Source organism: Ahaetulla prasina, chromosome 7, assembly GCF_028640845.1.
Source record: "Ahaetulla prasina isolate Xishuangbanna chromosome 7, ASM2864084v1, whole genome shotgun sequence".
In the NCBI taxonomy this organism is placed as follows: domain Eukaryota; kingdom Metazoa; phylum Chordata; class Lepidosauria; order Squamata; family Colubridae; genus Ahaetulla; species Ahaetulla prasina.
The window spans coordinates 79,014,147-79,036,005 of record NC_080545.1 but is presented as its reverse complement, the minus strand read 5'-3'; the positions used below and the strand labels follow the sequence as shown (position 1 = coordinate 79,036,005).

General features: G+C 39.5%; 1 protein-coding gene across 1 annotated transcript in view; it reads right to left on the bottom strand.

Annotated features, from left to right (window-relative positions):
* Positions 1-21,859, bottom strand: part of DGKI (diacylglycerol kinase iota) — a 265,587-nt gene that overhangs the window by 59,263 nt on the left and 184,465 nt on the right. The window contains exons 25-28 of the mRNA XM_058190874.1: positions 21,623-21,692; positions 18,569-18,609; positions 14,822-14,949; positions 10,284-10,409 (exon numbers count right to left, since the gene is read on the bottom strand). Of these exons, the coding sequence (XP_058046857.1) occupies positions 10,284-10,409; positions 14,822-14,949; positions 18,569-18,609; positions 21,623-21,692 (365 nt within the window). The remainder of the gene's footprint in view (positions 1-10,283; positions 10,410-14,821; positions 14,950-18,568; positions 18,610-21,622; positions 21,693-21,859) is intronic.

Sequence of the window (21,859 nt, the reverse complement as noted above, 5' to 3'; positions counted from 1 at the left end):
CCCACCAAGCCACACCCAAAGAACCAGTAGTAAAAAAATTTGGATTTCACCATTGCTTTCAACCCTACAATACAAGATTGCAGGATTACTTGCTGGACCAACTGAAGGCTGTCTCTTCTGATAGAACTGTGGCATGATGTATCTTCCACTGCAGGCCCACACTCTTCCTGCCTATGAAATGAGACCATCTTCAATTGGTCATGCAAAACTTACACTAACCAGAAAAGACAGCAACCCTTTTAAAGCCAGATGCATCTACTCTGTTACCTAACATTTATGGTAACTGTTGTGACAGAGGCCCAAGTGGTGATTACCAAACACAATTCAGTCCTGAACAAACTTATTTTATTAGAACAGCTGAGAATTAATTCATTCTCAGCTTAGTCCAAAACAAATTCTTCATAAACAGTCCTTCAGCCTTATCACCAACCTTTGTTGTCTTTGGCAACTTGTCAAAGGCTTTTCTTGGCAAAACCCCCACAAAGTTCAAGAGACACTGACAAGAAGCAATGGAATCAATGTTGCTTTCCCACAAAGAACCCAATGGCTTGTTGCTGTTCTTTTAAGCCTAATGGAAAGGGCCAATCATCTTCTGGCCTTACTCCTCAGTCGCGCTTTTTGCTTCAGCTGCTTTTCCCTTCTGGCAGCTCTTCTCATGTGTGTGTGCACTAGGAACAGGCTCCTCCCATTCCTCTGCCTCTCTGCTGTCTGCCTCTGGAGGCTCTGGAGTCCACACATTGCTCCCAGATGGCTCTGGCCCCATCTCTGCCTCTGACACAGAGCCTTTTTCTGGGCCTTCCCCTGACTCCAGGACTGGCCTCCCCAACCTCCTCACTGTCCAACTCCACTGCCAGCTCTGCAGGCTGCTGGCGGACCACAACAGTAACTCACAGAGCCAGATCCTGAATTTAGCATCGGAAATCCCAACCTGAATGTCACAAAGCAGCTAATTCTAAAGAACTGGTAGTTTTCAGTTTCAAAATTTGAAATCTGCTCTTCTCCCTCCAATTAGCTGAGGGAGAAGGAATCTATTTGAATGAAAGAAATCAAGAGAAGGGATTTGCAATGCAGAGCTGGGTCAATGAAATTTCAAGATTCATGACAATTCCTCCAGGCACATTTTTTAAAAAAATTCCAGCAATCCAGTGCATTATTCATAAAGACAAATGCCTGTAGAGAACCATCAAGCCTTCCTAAAGGAGCTATTTTTTCCAACAACAAAAAAAGCTGCTCTTTTTACCAGAAACTAGAGCCTCTGCCACCCAAAGCATTTTCACGCATAGCTTTTAAGAATATGAAGTGCTAAACAACAAGATAACTTTATTGACCCTGTCTGGTATTTGACTGCCCTCTTCTTTACTGAGTAAATTGTGTGTTTTCTGCAAACCTGCTACCTTGTTTGGAGAAAATGTGTTTTAACTAAATAAGGGAATCCTGCATCTAAATATTTAAATTCTTTCTTTCTTCTTTAATTCTTTCTCTTTAATTTTAGAAATTTATTTTTTTCCGCATAAATTCTAAAATTGTTCATCTAAGTGATTTCTTTTTTTAGGCAGAATGCAGATGATGTTTAAAGAGACGCTTGAAAGGGTGTTAATGTGCAATTGTATGTATGCACACGATTATTGTATCCCATTTATATCTGCTTCAGACAGGCATTCGGTGTGGGTTCTTTTGCAGATGTCAAAACACCCACACATAGGACGGATGATTAACCTCCAGATCGGGTGAAGTCTATTACTTAAATAGTAAATTAGCATTTTCTTAGAAAATGAACACTAGCAAGTTTGTGATTAACCTTACCTGCTTTTATTTTCCATAGTTCCTATGTACAACAGATTTAAACCTATTTAGTATGATTTCTCTCCTTATTTTCTTAAATCTTCCTTTTGTTCTATTATGCTTCTATTTATTTTGTTGGTAAATATATGTACACTGAGAGCATATGCACCAAGAAAAATTCCTTGTGTGTCCAATCACACTTGGCCAATAAAAATTCTATTCTATTCTATTCTATTCTATTCTATTCTATTCTATTCTATTCTATTCTATTCTATTCTATTCTATTCTAATTTGCTATATTGTTTCTATTTCTACACTTATTTTGTAAATCTATTTTTAAGGTGATGTAGGAGATGACCAGGCTGAGCCCGAGGGCAGGGTCAAAGGCATCATCAGTCTGGAATCCCTACGCCACCAAAAGAGACCTAGGTCCATCCTCCTTGAAGTCCATTGACTCTTAAAGGTAAAGGTAAAGGTTCCCCTTGCACATATGTGCTAGTCGTTGCCAGCTCTAGGGGGCAGTGCTCATCTCCGTTTCAAAGCCAAAGAGCCAGCGCTGTCCGAAGACGTCTCCGTGGTCATGTGGCCAGCATGACTCAATGCCAAAGGTGCACGGAACGCTGTTACCTTCCCACCAAAGGTGGTCCCTATTTTTTCTACTTGCCTTTTTACGTGCTTTCAAAACTGCTAGGTTGGCAGAAGCTGAGACAAGTAACGGGAGCTCACCCCGTTACACGGCAGTACCAGGGATTCGAATTGCTGAGCTGCCGACCTTTCGATCGACAAGCTCAACGTCCTAGCCCCTGAGCCACCGCGTCCCTCCGTTGACTCTTATCTGGTGCCAATTTATCTTGACTGTTAGTAGATCAGATTCTTGTGTGTAGAAGGTTGCGTGGAATAAACGTTCAGTACTTTGAACTTTATTCTGGGTTTTTGGTTTCTTGTGCCTGACCAATGTATTGTATATTTATTTCTATACTCCAGTTTTAGACTTTCATGTTCCAGATTTATGTTCTTTCCATTTGTTTTACAACTTAATTACAATCACTTGAAGGTATTAAAGTAGTCATTACTGCCTCTGACTTCCATAAATGACCTCAGTGAGGGTGCTGTTGTCTGTAGTACAGGCTGTGCCGAGTCTCTGGAATCTGTTGGGCATGGTAACCACCATGAAACTATGCCCCCAATTCCCAAACTTCTCAATCAGTCAGTAGTATTAAAGAGGTTTAATAAGACTAGCACATTGTATTACTTCCAAAACCTGGGAATTGATGAGACATATGGAAACATATAACGTGATCATGAGTTTGATCATAGTGTCCTCCATCTTCAAATTATATCATGTGCTCTAAGCAGTGGTGGGTTTCAAAAATTTTTACTACCGGTTCTGTGGGTGAGGCTTGGTGGGCATGGCAGGCTTGGTGGATGTGGCTTGGTGGGCATGGCAGGAGAAAGATACTGTAAAATCTCCATTCCCACCCCACTCCAGGGGAAGAATAGTGTAAAATCTCCATTCTCTCCCGATCAGCTGGGATTTGGGAGGCAGAGAATAGATGGGGATGGGGCCAGTCAGAATTTTCCCTACCGGTTCTCCGAACTACTCAAAATTTCCACTCCTAGTTTTTCAGAACTGGTCAGAACCTGCTGAAACCCACCTCTGGCCTTAAGGATTAAAAACAGTGTAACATATAATCCCATATATGAATCAGGACTATGATCACTTAGGGCAAACCAATGGATACCATGGCCAGCATGAACCCAGACTACAGACCCAAAATTCCCCCAGCACCAATGGCTATAGAAAATCTACTATCAGGCTTGCGACGTGATTAAGATGCTGTAGAAAGGGATTCTTTTGACCAACAGTATACATATACAGTACGTATTTATATGCTGCCCATTTCTAATGTTATCCCTAGGTTGCCTTTACATTCCAGTTTCCAATACACTGTTTGAAACCAATCACTTCATGGACAAGGTGTTTGGAAACTGCCAAGGTAGAGAATCATCCTCTTAAGACTTTTGGCCGCTGAAAGACCTGAAATCTAGAAGGGCAAATTTTAACAAAAATGGTAACTTTCCCCACCAGCCATACTGACACCTTTTCCACTCCACCACTGGTAACATCAGTAAGCTTCACAATATCTCTTATAACACCACCAATGATTTCACTCTTCTCAACCCTAGTTTACATTCTTTCTCTGATTCAGCAAATCTTCTACAGATCTTCATTCTTCTGCTCACAATTTTAACTCATAGAATGTTTAACTCATAGAATCATCTATTGCAATGTCCTTCCTGTTAAAGACTACTTCAGCTTCAATCACAACAATACAAGAGCAAACAATAGATTTAAACTTTATGTTAACCGTTTCAATCTTGATTGCAGAAAATATGACTTCTGTAACAGAGTTGTTAATGCTTGGAACTCACTACCTGACTCTGGTCTCTTCTCAAAATCCCCAAAGCTTTAACCAAAAACTGTCTACTATTGACCTCACCCCATTCCTAAGAGGTCCGTAAGGGGAGTGCATAAGAGCACAAACGTGCCTACCATTCCTGTCCTATTGTTTTATTTTATTATATCCAATCAATATAGTTATTGCATACTTATGCTTATATATATATGTTTATATATTATATAGTTACTTTCATGATTATGCTTATATATACTGTTGTGAAAAAATAAATAAATAAAAATAAAAAAATAATAAATTTCCATTCTTTCAAGGCACAATATCGAAGTCTACAGGTCTAGATGTCTCCAGCCTTTCTACTCTTAAAAGTTTTGTTTTTCTGACAGGCACTGTTGGAAGCAATTTGTGAAGCCATTGAAATATCTGTTTTTTAAGTTTTTATTTCTCCTAACGTGGTTAATGTTTTCCTGTTTTATTGCCTTGACCATCAGTGCTTTCAACCCCCTTATAAAATTGCCTTAAATCACTAGTCGATTGAGTCATCCAATAAATTGAATAAAAACAAACATCTGGGATGCCACATGTTGTTGTATCCATGCATGGCTTTGGCGCATAGTTAGATAATTGGGTTTATGACTTGTTTTTCTTTCAAAGAATGACACTTATGGTGTAATGGGCTGACGCATGGTAACAATGCAAATTGTCTCCCTTTTCATCCATTCCATCTTTTCCACAGAAGTTCGGTTTAGGTTTGGCTTCAGGCTTAAGGGGATAAATTGCACTGTGGAAGATTGGCAAGAAGTTAGTGTTGTGACCCCTTATTCCCTTTGCACATAAAAGTAATACCTGTGCAGAAAGGATTAAAGAGTTTCTTACCAGGGCTTTGCACAATTGCATGATTTTTCTTGTTAGTTGCTCGTTTGCTTCTTATCTCTATTCTCCTTGTAACCATTAAGATAAAGAAGCCAACACCAGCTCACTAATCTAATATCTGCCAAGGGGAGGAAGAACAATGGATGCATAAGAGTAATGTTCTCATAAACAAAGGGTCACTTTCCAGGGCATTGGTCAGATATGTCATCAGGTGCTGTTCTGCTAGAGACTTTATCTTCCCTAAAAACATTCCATTGTCTGAAGTTATGATACAGTCCCTAATAAGATGTACTACCTACCAGGTCATCTCCAGTTGTTTGGATTCCCTGTCTCTTTAGCAAAGGATAAAATGGAGACAAAAATCCCCAGTCAAGTATACCTTGGTATACTTCCAAAGTCGCAATAGAGTGTTAAGCAGCCTTCAATCTGCTGCCATGCTTTGGGTTTCTGACATGCCGAAGGGACAGGGAATAGTAGATCATTATCCTTAATTCTCTTAATATTTATTCTATAAAGTCCTCATTGATATTTCACATAGCCTTCAAATCCAATACTATTTATTTATTTATTTATTTTGTCACACAGTATATATGAGTGTAAGCATGAAATAACTATACAATATATAAGTGTATATATATATATATATATATATGTATGTATGTATGAGCATGTGATAACTGAATTAATTGAATACAAAGAAAGAAAACAATAGGACTGGAATGGTAGGCACTCTTGTGCTCTTATGCACGCCCCTTACTATTACTGTGTTTCCCCAAAAATAAGACCCTGTCTATATATTTTTGCACCCTGAAACAAGTGCTTGGCCTTATTTACATGAGCTCAAAAGTCTGATTGGGTTTATTATCAGGGGATGTCTTATTTTGGGGGAAAACAGGGTAGCTCCCAACTACGATTGTGCCCAGATATCGTTGCAGAGTAAAGGGTTAATGGGTGAATTCTCTTGTTCTGTGAATGAGCTTGGTGGCTGAACCCTGGTGGGCTTAACACTGAAAGGGACAATTGGCCAAAGAATATTAGGTATCTGAAAGTGTCTTCTAGTGCATTATGGGAATATAATCAGAGGTGGTAGCGAAGAGCCCCTGCTTTATGACATCCTATTTAGACAAGTTTTTGAGGCCAGGGGCATGTGTGGAAGTGGGCATGCACGGCAAACCAATGATAAGAATATTGGAAACCCACCACTGAATATAATGCCTTCAAGGCATTGTGAGGGATCAAATAAAAGTAACAGCTCACAACAACAACAACAATAGCTCTCAGAGATATAACTGTGGAAAATATTTAAAAGGAGGCGGCTGAGGACAGACTTTAGACTTGTTGAGATCAAGTAGTTGTCTCCAAATTTCTTAGTGTGAAACTGGGTCGTTTATTTACCTTATCAAAATGCCTAGATCATGCCTAAATTAAAATATTTAGCTATGACAAAAGATTCCAAGCAATTTTATTCATTGCTCCATTTCTAGATGTTATTCTGACATTGTCGGATTGAACAACTTAGGTGGCTCTTTAATAGGGAGCTTGATTTTTTTCTCTCTCTTCCTAGTGTGTTCCAGGAAAGTTGGAAATTATAATACTGACCTATAATTTCTACGATAATTTGAGGAACTGAAAATGCAAATGAGATCTGTAAAATTCTAATCCCTTCTGGTTATTTCTTCCTCTGCCACATCTTTCAACGAGTTACATAGCTTTCAACTAAAAGAAGAATCCTGGAAAACATACCCTGCTTGGCCCCAGATTTGGGGAATCTATTCAACATCTTAAGATACATTTACACTTATTTTAGTATTTCTGATCTTTTAAATCTATTAATTGTTCTACATAAGCAAGTTGAAAGCCAGTTACTGAAGTTATATACTGATGGTTATCCTTGACACTTGAGTGCCATCTAGAGGAATGCATATGACACTGTCACCAAGGAGGAACGAGATAGCTTTCACTGAGATAAGTAAATAACTAAAACACAAGCTATTTCTAGATTAGGAGAGTTGCAAAGAATATATTTACCCTAATTGAAGTTGCCATGAGCAACCTTTTGGAATCAAATCATAGAAATTTCCCTTAATTCTATTTTTAACAATGAGGGTAGAGGTAGTTTGTAGATACGAAAACTACCTCATTGTAGTTTTCTTCTCATTTTTTTTCTTTTGCTTTTATCAATCATATTATCCCTATCTGGGATAATATGATTTCTGTTTTGATTAACTTTCCATTACATATTAATGGAAAACCAAACAACCATTTTTCACCAATTATGACATTTACAATCTAATACAATTTGAGTAAAGTTCAGGCAGCTTCAATCTGTCCTCCCTGTTCAATCCAACTTAATTAAAAAACCCAAAAGGAACATTTTATGATTACCAGCATGGAGATAAACTAGGCCTTCAGTCAGAATAAAGTGATGGTTTCCTTCTTCTTTAACTCCATATTTAAACCATATTTATCACTATTTTTTAATATTTATGTATACCTTTAAATTGGCATGTGCAAATTTTACATGAATTTATTTCTTACATTCTTTGATTTTCCTCTATTGACATACAAAACTGTCCAATCTTTAGATATATATATATATATATATATATATATATATATATATATATATATATATATATGTATATATATATATATATATATATATATATATATAGATCTTTAGTTATTCGGGTTTTCTCCGCGTAAAATTGGAAGTGTTGTTTCTTCCTTTTGTGACAGCTGCAGTCACACATTGCCCCAGAAGCACGAAGCTGAAGCCTGAAGATGACGAATGAGACTTCGTTGAAACGTCGCCAAGACACTTCCAATTTTACGCGAGAAAACCCGAATAACCAAAGATCTACATACAAACACCAAAACCTCAGAAAACATATATATATATATATATATATATATATATATATATATATATATATATATATATATATATATATATATATATATATATATATATATATATATATATATATACACAGCTTGAGACAATTTTCAATTCAAATACATTTTTTTTAAAAAGTAGTAGATGAATGTAGTTAGCAAAAGCATTTCCTCCACCCTCCCATTTTGAATATATAGTTTTAATCCAAAGTTTTATAAAGAAGCCAAATTCTATGGAGATCTCGTCACCAGGTATCTCTCTTCACTGTCCAAATGATGAGAAACCTCACATACGATCACATTTCTACTTCCTGCAACAGGACTTCTATTACCCATCATTTTCTTCATTTCAAATGAAATTGAAAAGCATACACTGAATGAAAGGAAATGAAAGTAATACAAATGCGAACAGAGAGGAGAAAAGGGGAAATACCTATTATTTCCTGATCAAAAGAAAGATCAGGGAGGCAGTGAGAAAATGGAAGTTTTTTATTATTTCAAGGGTTCTCTCTCTCTCTCTTTTTTTCTTTCTTTGTTTGATGCATTTGTAATTTTGGGAAAAAGTTCCAGGCACAAGATGACTTGCAGGCAAGAACAATTATTCACAGAAAACACAGCCAGTTATCAATTTATCGGAATGCCATATAACCTCACCCTTGATTCCAATCCTGCAAGATATTTTCAACTTTACCTATTTACTCTTGCAAGAAAGCATAAACTCTGGACTCTAGCCTTCCTTCCTCTTTCCTTTTTCTTTCTTTCATTTTCTAAGAAATCTTTTGGATCTTTCCTGAGACTAGAAGTATTCTAGAAAACAGAAACTATGAGGGGTTTTTTATTATTATTATTATTTCAAATTTAGAAGGAAGGTCAAATTGGCACCTCCCAGCTTGTTCTATACTTCAGTGTTATGTTATAAACAGGTAAACTGTTTATGCAATTACATTTGCTTTATGAATATATTTTTATCTCTTAAAACAACTAGTTCATGAATAGTTGAGACTACTGCATGCTACAACAGTATCTGGACTTATGAATCTACAGGAACTGGATGAATCATTCTGCAAGGACCAAGCCACCAGAGTTGGTTACAGGGAAAGTCAGCTGTATGCTTATGTTCTGACCTAGGCTTCCTGAGACATTAAAAAGCTCACGATTAGTCTCAAAAACCCTCTTTTTATTTCAATGGCAGTGAATTATGTTCATTCACAGCCCGTAATGAGTCTCAAATAGTTTGTAATTAGTGGCAGGAAGCAAACCGTTCTTGCCTTCTGGCAGCTCTGCACATGTGTGCACTGGGAACAGGCTCACTGTTCCTCTGCCTCACTGATGTCCAACTCTGGAGGCTTTGGAGGCAGCACATAACTCCTAGATAGCCCTGGCTACCTCTCTGCTTCCAATGCAGAGCCCTCGTCTGAGCCTTCCCCAAACTCCAGGACTGGCCCATGTTCCTCCCCAACCTCCTCACTCTCTGACTCTGCTGCCAGCTCTGCAGGCTGCTAGCGGACCACAACAGTTTAAGAGATCAGATGTTGTTGGATGAAAGAAAGAAAGAAAGAAAGAAAGAAAGAAAGAAAGAAAGAAAGAAAGAAAGAAAGAAAGAAAGAGAAAGAAAGAAAGAAAGAAAGAAAGATAGATGATAGTCATGATAATCCAATAAGATATGTAGAGTTACAAGTTCCTCAGACCTGCAATCTGTCATTTCAGCTGTTACTACCATCGTGAAATAATTTTGACAACAACTAAACAACAGTATTAGCCTTAGAATTCATCCCCAAATTTAACTGTTCACTACTGTTGTTGGATTGATGTGCTGTATTGATAAAAGGTTTAGAGTGCCATCATTAGCAACTTCAGGTGAGGTTGGGAAATTGAATCCATGGAGAACAGCTGCCAGCCAATCATGAAGTCAAATACTGCTAAACTATAGCTTAGCACAGTTATGAGCTCAAATACTGTAATTCGCACATCATGGTTTGTGGCTCAGCATTATCTATGAATCCAGCCATTGAGTTCTGCTCATCAAATAACAATTAATATAAACTACTCTTTAGAATATAAATTAAGACAGTCAAGACAGACAAAAAATAGTGAATCCAGCAAGTGCAGGTATTGTTGTGCTAGAATCATATCGGTGAAGCTTTCTTACATTCTTCTACATAGCCTCACCTTAAATTGCAAGACAGTTGAAAAAGACACTGATTTTAAAAAGGCAGCAAATTTAACCAAGTGCATTTTAAAGAGCAGTTTGTATTGCCTCTGATTAAGGAAGCAATTTAGAACTAAGCCTTGAAAAATCAAGAGAACTCTTACTGTAGCAGGTGAGCCTGGCTGGCCTCCTTTTGTTTCTCAGGTACTTCATAATGAGGGGACATCTTCCCCAAACCACTGTCACTCAACATGCGCTTTCGAATAGCAGGATTCCACCGATCGGACATTCTGGGAAAAGAAACATTTTCAAATAGGAAACATGATTGCTTCCAAAAACAGCTTCATTTTCAGTTTGGGGTTGTTGTTTTTTGTTAGTTTGTTGGGTTGGTTGGTTGCTTCAGTCAATGACTGTCAACATTTCTTGCCCTTTTCTACACTATCCTCTTGTTTATTCTTCTGCCTCTTGCAGTAATTTCATAAAATTGTATACAAATTGCAATGCAACACTAATGGTAGACTCAACAACTAACTTAATGAGAGTTCAGAAAGATGAAAGGCACATACAGATATCTTATAAGGCAGGGGTCCCCAACCCTGGTCCCTTTAAGACTTGTGGACTTCAATTCCCAGAGTCCCTCAGCCAGCAAAGCTGGCTGAGGAACTCTGGGAGTTGAAGTCCACAAGTCTTAAAGGGACCAAGGTTGCAGACCCCTGTTATAAGGGACTAATGGACTACAGGCAATCCTTAACTTACAAGAGTTCATTCAGTGACTGTTCCAAGTTACAACAGCCCTGCAAAAAGTGACTTAAGGACCATTTTTTGCACTTATGACTACGACAGCATCCCCATGGTCACATGATCAAAATTCAGACACTTGGCAACTGACTCATATTTATGAAGGTTGCAGTGTATCAGGGTCATGTGACCATCTTTTGTGACCTTCTATCCAGCAAGGGGCATGGTGGCTCAGGGGCTAGGACGTTGAGCTTGTTGATCGAAAGGTTGGCAGTTCGGCGGTTCGAATCCCTAGTGCTGCCATGTAACGGGGTGAGCTCCCGTTACTTGTCCCAGCTTCTGCCAACCTAGCAGTTTCGAAAGCACGTAAAAATGCAAGTAGAAAAAATAGGGACCACCTTTGGTGGGAAGGTAACAGCATTCCGTGAGCCTTTGGCGCTGAGTCATGCCGGCCACATGACCACGGAGATGTCTTCGGAGAGCTCTGGCTCTTCGGCTTTGAAACGGAGATGAGCACCACCCCCTAGAGTCAGCAACGACTAGCACATATGTGCGAGGGGAACCTTTACCTTTACCTTTATCCAGCAAAGTCAATGAGGAAGCTAGATTGACTTAACTATGTTGCTAAACAGAACTGCAGGGATTGACTTAACAAGTGTGGCAAGAAAGGTCATAAAATTCACTTAAGAAATATCTCCCTTAGCAACAGAAATTGTGGGCTTAATTGTGGTTGTAAATCAAGGACTAGTAGTACTACTTTTTAGGAAACACAAGGTAATTACTTAAATATAAACACAAATGTATCTATAGTGTCAGTTCTAAAGATAGGAATCACATAATTGTGTGCTCTACTACAGGTTTCTTCCATCCTTATGGCAATCCTTATGATTTATATTGATATATTGACCATCAATTGTGTTGTAAATGTTGTACCTTGATGAACGTATCTTTTCTTTTATGTGCACTGAGAGTATATGCACCAAGACAAATTCCTTGTGGGTCCAATCACACTTGGCCAATAAAAATTCTATTCTATTCTATTCTATTCTACTACAGGTTTCTTCCATGGTTTACTTAATGCACATTTTGCTGAATCTATGTGTTTTATGATTATTTTCCTTTATAATTTTTTTATTATTATTTTGTGTTTTCATCTTGGACCTGATACGTTGTTTTCTATGTGGCATAAATATTTCACAACGATTGCACCTAGAAATGGCTAATACTCTCTTGGGCATCACTTCTTACAAAGGGCGACAAAGGAAAAAAGATGGTTTTCCTTGCAGTTTTATTTTCACTTTCGAACGGCAGTCTTCAAAAGGAACGCTATTCTGAAATTCGTGCGCCTGGGATAATCTATTTTCTATCAACGTTCTATGCTACAATTTTCTCTCCATTTTCTTTGTTTTTCATGCGGTAGTTACAGAGTTCCATACCGGTAGTGCTCAAGCTACAACCGCTCATTCTACAACCGTTCAAGGTTACAATGGTGCTGAACAAGGGGGACTTCTGATGATTCCTTGGAGTACTAGCTATGGCAGTGCCCTTGGAGTCTTATGAACATGACTTCTGACGTTTCCTACTGGTTCCCAAAAGTCAATGCAGAAGCAGGGAGGAAGTCGTAAGTCACTCGGGTTCCTGCCAATCCTTCACCTACAGCATCCACCTGCACTTCCTACTTTCTACCCACGACACCTGCACAGTAACCCCTACTCAGTAACCCCTGCCTGCATCACTGCACATACTCTTACAACAACTGTGCACCTTCCCATGCTCAGGAATGCCTGCTTGTGGCATCCTTGTACCCTTTTGTGGCACCTGCACATTCATCTGTCCTCAGGAACACCTCCCTGCAACACCTGCAGACCTTCCTGTGGCACCAACTCATCTGCTCCCTAGCATCTGTCCATAGCACCCATGCATTACCATGCATGGGTGCATGAGCAACTCCAGTGCTTGCCTGTGGCACTTATGCATGCATCCCTCATGACACCCACCTGCCTGCCAATAGCTCTCACCCAAAGCTCTCATCAGTGAATCTGCTTGCCTGGGACTCCCACCTCTTCCCACTTAACAACCCATGTGATCCTGGGATTATGACAGCAACTGCTCTCCCAGGGTCTATTTAGATAGCAAGATAGGCAGCATATAGATTGAATAAATAAATTAAATAAGTTCTTGTGACCTACGCTTCCTGAGTTATTAAAGCACACGAGCAGTACTCTCGTATTGCAACAGCTGTGAATTACATTCATTCACAGCTGAGTTCCAATTAGACTTCAGGAGAAGTCCTTCGAGATAATCACCAACCTTTATCTCCCTTGACATGCTGCCAAAGACCTACTTGGCAAAGCCACACGGAGTCCAGAATCAAACAAAGATGCTGACTGGGAACAGAATTAACAACACTGCTTTCCTGCAAAGGGCCTACATGTCTTTGCTCCTCTTTTAAGACTTATGGGAGGGGCCAATCATCTCCAGGCCTTACTCCTGGGTCATCCCTTTTGTCTTAATTGTCCTTGCCTTGCGCGCACTGGGCACAGGTTCCTCCTGTTCCTCTGCCTCTCTGATGTCCAACTCTGGAGGCTTCGGAGTCCGCACATAACTCTCAGATGGCCCTGGTCCCATCTCTGCTTCCGAGACAGAGCCCTCATCCAAGCCTTCCCAGACTCCAGGACTGTCTCAGGGTCCTCCCCAGCCTCCTCATTATCCAGCTCCGCTGCCAGCTCCACAGGCTGCTGGAGGACCACAAGTATAGCTGGGACTATCAAGGTTGCCATCATTAAGAAATGACTGCATCACTTAGCGATAGAAATTCTGGTTCCAATTGTTATCATGCTGTTATGACTTCTTGTGGGTCTGTAAGGGGCATGCATAAGTGTACCTACGTGCCTACCGTCCCTGTCCTAATATTCCTTTTTACTTACTATTTTCATGTATCCAAATTATGTTTATACTTTTACCTGTTGTCTTATATATGATTGACAAATCAATCAATCAATCAAATAGAATGGCAGCCCTTCAAAAGCCAACAAATCCCAACTCTTAATATCCTTCATCATTGGCCATATTTGGGCTGCTGGGAGTTGAAATCCAGCAATATCAGAAGCACCACTAAAAACTGTATAAAAAAGGAAAGGGACTAGATCAGGGGTAGTCAACCTTTTTATACCCACCGCCCACTTTTGTATCTCTGTTAGTAGTAAAAGTTTCTAACCGCCCACCAGTTTCACAGTAATGCACCGTGTATCGTCGTCTGCGCATGCCTCTTGCACATCATAGATTGGGTTTGGGGGGGGTGCCGACTACCAGCTCTGCTTGTCTGTTACAGCTGGGTGGTGTGGGGGGAGATGCGTGAGCTATTCTGGGACAAGATTCTTTTGTTTGCGGTCGCACTATAGCGCCATTTAGTTTCACTTACATAACGTGAACTAAACTTATGCACGGGCGATACAAATAGTATATTTTCAGAAATTTAAATTGTCACGGGGAATTTTATGAAAACCTTATGAAAATAATAATTTTTAAATAATGCTATGAAAATTTTTTAAGAAGTCAATTAAATTAAAAAAAAGGAAAGTGCTTCAGTATCAGACAAAACCCCTACCGCCCACCATGAAAGCTGGAACACCCACTAGTGGGCGGTAGAGACCAGGTTGACTACCACTGGACTAGATTAAGGTGTCACCCTCCCACTGTACACTGCAGTGATGACAGACATTGAAGATATAAATATAGATATGATGTTGGTGATGTAGCGACTTTCAGTTGCTTTGTGCGTAGCCAATGATGATTTGAAGTTACAGCTCAAAGCACCTGAAAAACAGAAGGATCAAGTTGCTTAGAAAAAGAATATGTTTGAACAGAAATCTCCATGTGAGATCCATCTTTAAGGATATGGAAAATTGGGTATGAAAATAAAAGAAGAACCTAAAAAATCCAGAAACCCAAGAGGAAGTCTTACCCAGATGCCTGCTCTACCACCAGATCAGGCATTCCTGGAGGTGTCCCTGCTGGTTGAGCTGCCCCCAATTCTGGATCCAGGATAAAAATCTCATCCTGTGATATTTCTGTCACAAAGTGCAAATGTTCCTGCAACAGTTATATTAAAATAAAAGATCTATTGTTTATTGCAATCAACAGCACAATTCTATTCAGGAATACTGCATATAACATCATAATATCATTTCTAAATCCACCTTCCTCAAGATGGATTTAAGCAACAAGAGCAGCACTCATCCTTCTTGGTTTAAATCTTGGGTGCCTTAGGCCGATTTTTCATAAGGTGTCTAGTTTACATGGCAATAGGTGGCTCTCAATTAAAATTAAAACTCCAAATATAAGAACTGCAACCAGAATGCACCAGATATATTAGCTACTTATTCTGAAATCCCAGCACATTTGGGGGCATTTGCAGAAATCTCTTCTGGAGGAAGGAACCATGGGTCAATGCATGGAGAATGCTCAAAATCCTATTCATGGCAGCTCCTTGCTTACAGCCAGCCAACCATTCATCCCCAAAATGTCATGTATTTCGGAGAATGGCTGTATTTTTTTCCAGCACTGCAGGGTTGTGAGTTTGCCAATCATTTTCAGCTGACAACCACAAGCAGGGTAGTTATACAGGAAGATCCTTGGTCAATGGATTAGTTCCAGCGATTCGGAGATCATCATAGGAAATCCATCTGCTCAGTGGCTAGGATAAAACTTGATTTCTCAGGTTCATTTCCTGTTCTAGAAAGTGCAGTACTAATTTGCTAAAGATATAGCAAATTCCACTGAATTCAATGGGAATTAGTTCCCAATAAGCATGCCTAGAATTGTACAGTATAATTTCTTTTCAATCGCAGCAGGTAGAAACAGCTGATCTGTACATGCCACTGTTCTGATGTAGCAGACCAGTCTTAAATTCCCCCAAAGCAGGGGTGAAATGCTCCTGGTTCTGACAGGATCTGGTGATCCAGTAGCGATCGTGGATGGTGGTTCGGCGATCCGGTAACAAAGCTCCGTCCACCCTTTCGGGGTGTCACTACTTCCTGGTTTTAAGGAAGTAGATTTCACCCCTGCCCCAAAGTACTAACACAATTTTGGCTTCTGCTTTACAGCTGAACAGAAACTAAATGAATTAAACGAAAAATCAATAAAAGCAAATCCAATCCGACTGGCTTCCATATTTGTAAAACTTCCAGACAGTTCCAAGCAACACATAAAATACTATGTTTTTGACAAATGCTGTCACTTTAATTTGATGTGTTTTTAAGCTTTGTGAATATTTTCTTTGGGCCCCAACATTATCATAATTTCCAGAGTCACCTTATCTCACAAATAGAGGATTAGGATTTTTGTGGAACTGTAGACATCAAGATAAACTCTAAGATTTTCTTTTTAATGTAGCTATCCCAAGCTCATGAAGATAAAGGGGGGGGGAGAGAAAAAGAAGAATCTATGCTATTAAACATCAAACCGATTTAAGCAAAAAGAGCAAAACTCATCCTTCTTGGTTTAAATCTTCTTTGACCTTGGATGCCCTGGGCCAATTTTTCATAATGTGTTTAGTTTACGTGGCTATAAATTAAAATCACAGTAAGGACAATGCTACTGAGTTTCTCAAATTTTATATTCGTGCTCTCAACATTAATAATTAATAGATCAATAATTTTAAATATTTAATGTTTAAATATTGACTAATATTAATCATATTGTGCTGATAATATATTAGGTTTAATTTTCAGATATTAGACTTATGTACTTGTGAATTCATTTATTGTAAATCAATGCTATCGTTTTAATTTATCATTAACACAAAATAACCCATAATGATGGGAAGTATTCTTGAAGAATCTGTTGCATTTCTACAAGGTTATATGAAACAGTCTGACATACTACAAGTATGCGTCATGGTATATATACTTACGGGACCGCCTGCTGTTACCTCATGCCTCCCACCGACCCGTACACTCACACAGAGAGGGTCTTCTCGGGGTGCCGTCCGCCAAACAATGTTGGCTGGCGGCCCCCAGGGGTAGGGCCTTCTCTGTGGGAGCTCCTACGCTTTGGAACGAACTTCCCCCTGGTTTACGCCAAGTGCCTGATCTTCGGACTTTTCGCCGTGAGCTGAAAACGCATTTATTTATCCAAGCGGGACTGGATTAAAAGTTTTACTTAATTTTAACTGGGGTTAGTTGTTAATTTTTAGGTAATGGGGTTTTATCATTTTAATTGTAATTTTAAATTTTGGCCTATTTAAATAAGTTTTTTAATTAGTTTTTATTGTGTATGATTTCTGTATTTTTATCTGGCTGTAAACTGCCCTGAGTCCTTCGGGAGATAGGGCGGTATAAAAATTTGATTAAATAAATAAATAAATAAATATATGAGCCAAAGTGGCACAGTGGTTAGAGTGCAGTACTGCAGGCTACTTCTGCTGACTGGCGGCTGACTGCAATTTGGCAGTTCGATTCTCACCAGGCTCAAAGGTTGACTCAGCCTTCCATCCTTCCAAGGTCAGTAAAATGAGGACCCAGATTGTTGGGGGCAATAGGCTGCCTCTGTAAACTGCTTAGAGAGGGCTCTAAAGCACTGCAAAGCAGTTGTTCTATCCCCTCCCAGCCTCAGCCACGCGAGCTGGCTAAACGAGCCAGTACTTGAGTTCATGGCTGCTATCAGTCCTGGCAGGGAATCTGCAGCTGACTGTCAAAGTCTCCCTTATCTTGGGATTGCCTGGCAACCAGGAAGTCAGCAATCCAGGCCGAATGTTCAGCTCAATTCTCCACGAGTCAAAGAGTTCAACTCACTTCTCCATGAGTCAAATAGTTCAGCTCAATTTTTGCTCGTCATGGAGCAGAAGAGCAGCCAGGGCTGCTTTTATACTCTGTGGGGTGTGGCTCCGTGACTCAGCACTCTGTAGGCCTGCCCCACCCCTTCCTTTGTTGTAGCTGCCTCTCGTATCTCCGAAACCTGGGATCTAGCCAGGCCTGGTTGCCTTCAGCCGGGTCTGCAGGCATGGCCTGGGGGTGGGGGAGAGTCAAGGGACGGAGGCCTCGTTATCTCCTCCACCTGGCCTGCCTCTGGCTCCTGGAGCTGAGCCAGAGGAGCCGGTGTTCCAGAGGTAAGTCCTGATGGCCCTTCCCCCTCACTTTCCGAGTCACTTTCTGGCAGGGGGCCCAGCTTGGGGGGCGCAGACACAACAGCAGTATATAAGTCTAAGTGCTATTACTATATAGGAATGACTTTGAGAGATGAAGGAACACATGCTACTAATTAATGTGGAGCATCATGGCCATATAATGGAGAGAGAAAGAAACTCAGAAACAACATAGAATCATAAGGCTGGAAGGGACCACAAAGGTCTTCTAGTCCAACCTCCTGCTCAAGGCAGGGGACCTTTTACCAACCTAGTCCAATGGTTGTCCAATCGATCCTACCTAGCTGGGAAGAGCTGAAATTTTGTGGGGAATGCAGACCTCAACGTGCTTATTTTTTTTTTTCCTAACTGGAAAAAAAAAGAAGAAGCCTATTTTATTTTATTTATTTTTGACAGTTTTAGGGGCCCTTGAGAATCTCTGGAGAGAAGAACTAGAGACAAGTATATAATAGGAGGAGAGTCACATTTGAAAAGACCCATATTTTCATATTATAACGGTGAACCCAATTCTGTGCCATTAAAAAAAAAGGAGAAGAAGTCAAAAGGAAAGCAACATCATCTCTGTACCTGAGATCTGTCGATGCGGTAAAAGCGATCAGCAGAAGTTGCTGCAAAAAAAAATAAAAAATGAGGAAAGACTTGTGTGAAAAACTGTGTTTGATCCATCCGAAAGGGAAAAAATATCCAAACTACACAGCTAGGCAATACCTCAATGGGGATCAATGAAACTGAGACAAAAGAGCATGAAACTTTTCACTTCTTCAGACCTCTTCATTAAGCACGATGGCACAAAAAGGAAGGGAATGGGAAGAAATTAGAAATGCATTCCAAAATTAAGTCAGATGTTACAGCCATGAGGTTTTCTGCTCATACAAAGTCTAAACATAAGTGAATTCGGTAGTGGTTGGTACTGTCAGTATGAAATGGCTGGCTTCATGCAAGTCTTTGGAAGTAATAACTGTATCGAAGAATACAGAGATGGCCTTGGAGAAGGTATTCAACAGCCATTAAGTAAACCCCAGCTTAGCTCTAAAAATGAGACAGTGAGAAAGAAACTCAAGATTGCCCTACCTTGATTCTCTTTGGTATAAGAAACAGAGCGATAGAAAGAATCTCTGAATTTCAATATTCTTTTAGTATGCTCTGCAGCAACATAGCAGAGTTTCAATACTGCCTCCCATGAAAGACTGACAAATTGAATAAGATTTGACTTTTTGTAAGCCTGCCTGGCAGGAAATTCCCTTCCCAGTTGGAGGCTGCTTCCAGGGAAGCCCTGTCTCTCTTAACTTTCTGTTCTTAGGTAGTTTGTACCTCCCAGAGCTCAGTTCCTTTTTCCAGCTCCTCAGCAATACCTTTGCCTTGCCTTCATCTCAGCTAAACACATTTTGATGATCACTAGGTGGTAGCCAAGACATTTAAAAAACATACCTCTTGGCTGCCATCTAGGGCTTGATAGATCAAATTGTCAGCCCACTGACCCTTAGTTTTAGGAATTTTTTAAAAAAAAGTTCAATTGGTTGATAGTAATTGCGAAAAAAAAGAATTATGGATACAGTTATCAGAACATTGTGCATGCCCATTTCATTCGCTGGATGTCATCGGGCAGGGCTGGAATTTTAGCCAGTGGAAACACTAATCAATATCCTTGGAATGTTGCATGTTACATCTATAAGGACAACAATGCAACACAGATCTGTCAGATGCATGAAATTTAAGGTAGCATGTTTTATTTCAGGAAAAGAAAAAAGAGAGCTCCTCCCAACATCTCTAAAATAAGCTATGAACCCACAGTTTGTTGCTTACTATTATCAAAGCTTACAAAATACTGTAGATTGGCACCAAAAGAGAGGGGGGAGAGAGGCAGAGAGAAAGAGATGGAGATCAAAAGTTTATCTGAGCGCTTGGAGGATATATTGTGTTATTGGATCTTGATGAAGCTATGATCAACTGAGAGTTCTGAATTTATTTGAAAGAGTATTTCTGAATAAAACATTTCAAACTTGTTACATTTCCAAAGCTGAACAACGATCTTAACAATAAACAACCATGACTCTAAATTTATTCTTGGGAGCCACCATAAAAATGTTCATTTATTCTTGGGAACCACCATAAAAATGTTCACCATAAAAATGTTCTATAGACTAACATTTTATTCACGTGACATATCATGAAAAACACATACAGTTTAATACAGTCCAGAAAGTCATATTTTATGTTTATGGAATTAAGAACTATAAGCTATAAACAATTAGAAATTTGCATTCCATTATGAAACTAGCACCCATCGTTCTCCTGAACCCATATTTGATAGGGCTGGCAGTACAACATTAATTTTTATTTTTTTAAAATCATTTTATTTTATTCTTATTATTCAGTGAATGCTTCTTCTGCAGGGCAGTTAATCTCTTGGGATTGCTTCTAACTGGAAGTTATTCAAGCCACCTGTACATGGCAGCATTTATGAAAGTGTTCCATGGAGCTATAGTCCTATCAGCAAAATAAGTACCAGTATCAAGACTGCATCTCCCAAAAGTCTGCTTAAGTAATTTGGAATAAAAAGCAGAAAATCCTAAATCACACTTATGATATATGCTTGTGCTCTACTGTAGCAACACTATTGTAGCATATTCTTATATGGACCAAAACAAAAGTGATATGAAGGGTGATGGATAAAGGCTCTTTTTCTAGTCCAGAGGTCTTCAAACTTGGCAGCTTGCGGACTTCAACTGGCTGGAGCATAGCAAAACATAGCTGGCTGGAGAATTCTGGGAGTTGAAGTCCACAAGCTGCCAAGTTTGAAGACCTCTGGACTAGACAAAGAGCCTTTATCCATCACCCTTCATTCCACTTTTGTTTTGGTCCATATAAGAAGTGTTTTCTCTACTTCATGACCTTCCCACCGAACAGATGAACATACTTATACACAAAAACCAAACTGTAGGGTTCTTGCCTGACAGATGTACAGACAGGTGTCCGACAGATCTCCTGGGAGTTCAATATTCAAGGTTAAAGAGAAAAAGAGGAGATGCCCACTCTGTCTCACAAATGACCCAAATGACCATAGAGGATTATTGTCCACTAACTGGGCAGGGAGGAAGCATTTCTATCAACCTACTGAGCCAATTGGAGTTGAGAAGATCACTGTCCATGGCCTTTGAGGTGCTCTAAATGTCTACATTGACTATTTTGTGCTGGGAGGAAAAGAACAAGACCACTTCCAAATTGGAACAACTAAAGACAGCTCTAAGTTGCCTCATCAATTGATTGCAGATGAGATTGAGATTATGTCATGAGAACAGGCCCCTCAGAAATGTTTATGAAACATCTTTGTGCTGCAGCAACGATGACATGAGGATGAACCCAATGGAGATACCTTCACCATGTTTATTATCAATCATGCATAGCCCCCCGATTTTAAGCAAATAACCATATATAAAATCTTTAAGATCCTATACCTGGTTGAAACTCACATAAATTTTTTTTGAAATAATATTCAGCAAAGGTGTGAGAGCAAATACTCCTGAATAAGATAGAATTTATTTCTGGATAAGCATATAAAGAAATGTACAGTGTGCCCATTTTCTTGTAAGACCATGGGAGCCAACTGTGATTCATTCTTACCATCTAGGAAGCACCATCTAGGGGATAGTCTCTGAACAGACAATACTCTTGGGAATGAGCTTTCCTGGTCCTGGATGAGAGAGAAAGAAAACGCCATTTTCAACAGCAGTTTGATAAAAGCAGCATTGAATAGAACAATACCGCAGCACATATTGCAGCTTTGGTAAGGCAACATTCTTCCTAGATCTAGTTATTAACCTTTCCAAAAATGATTGATAAGGAGTCCTGTCTGAAATT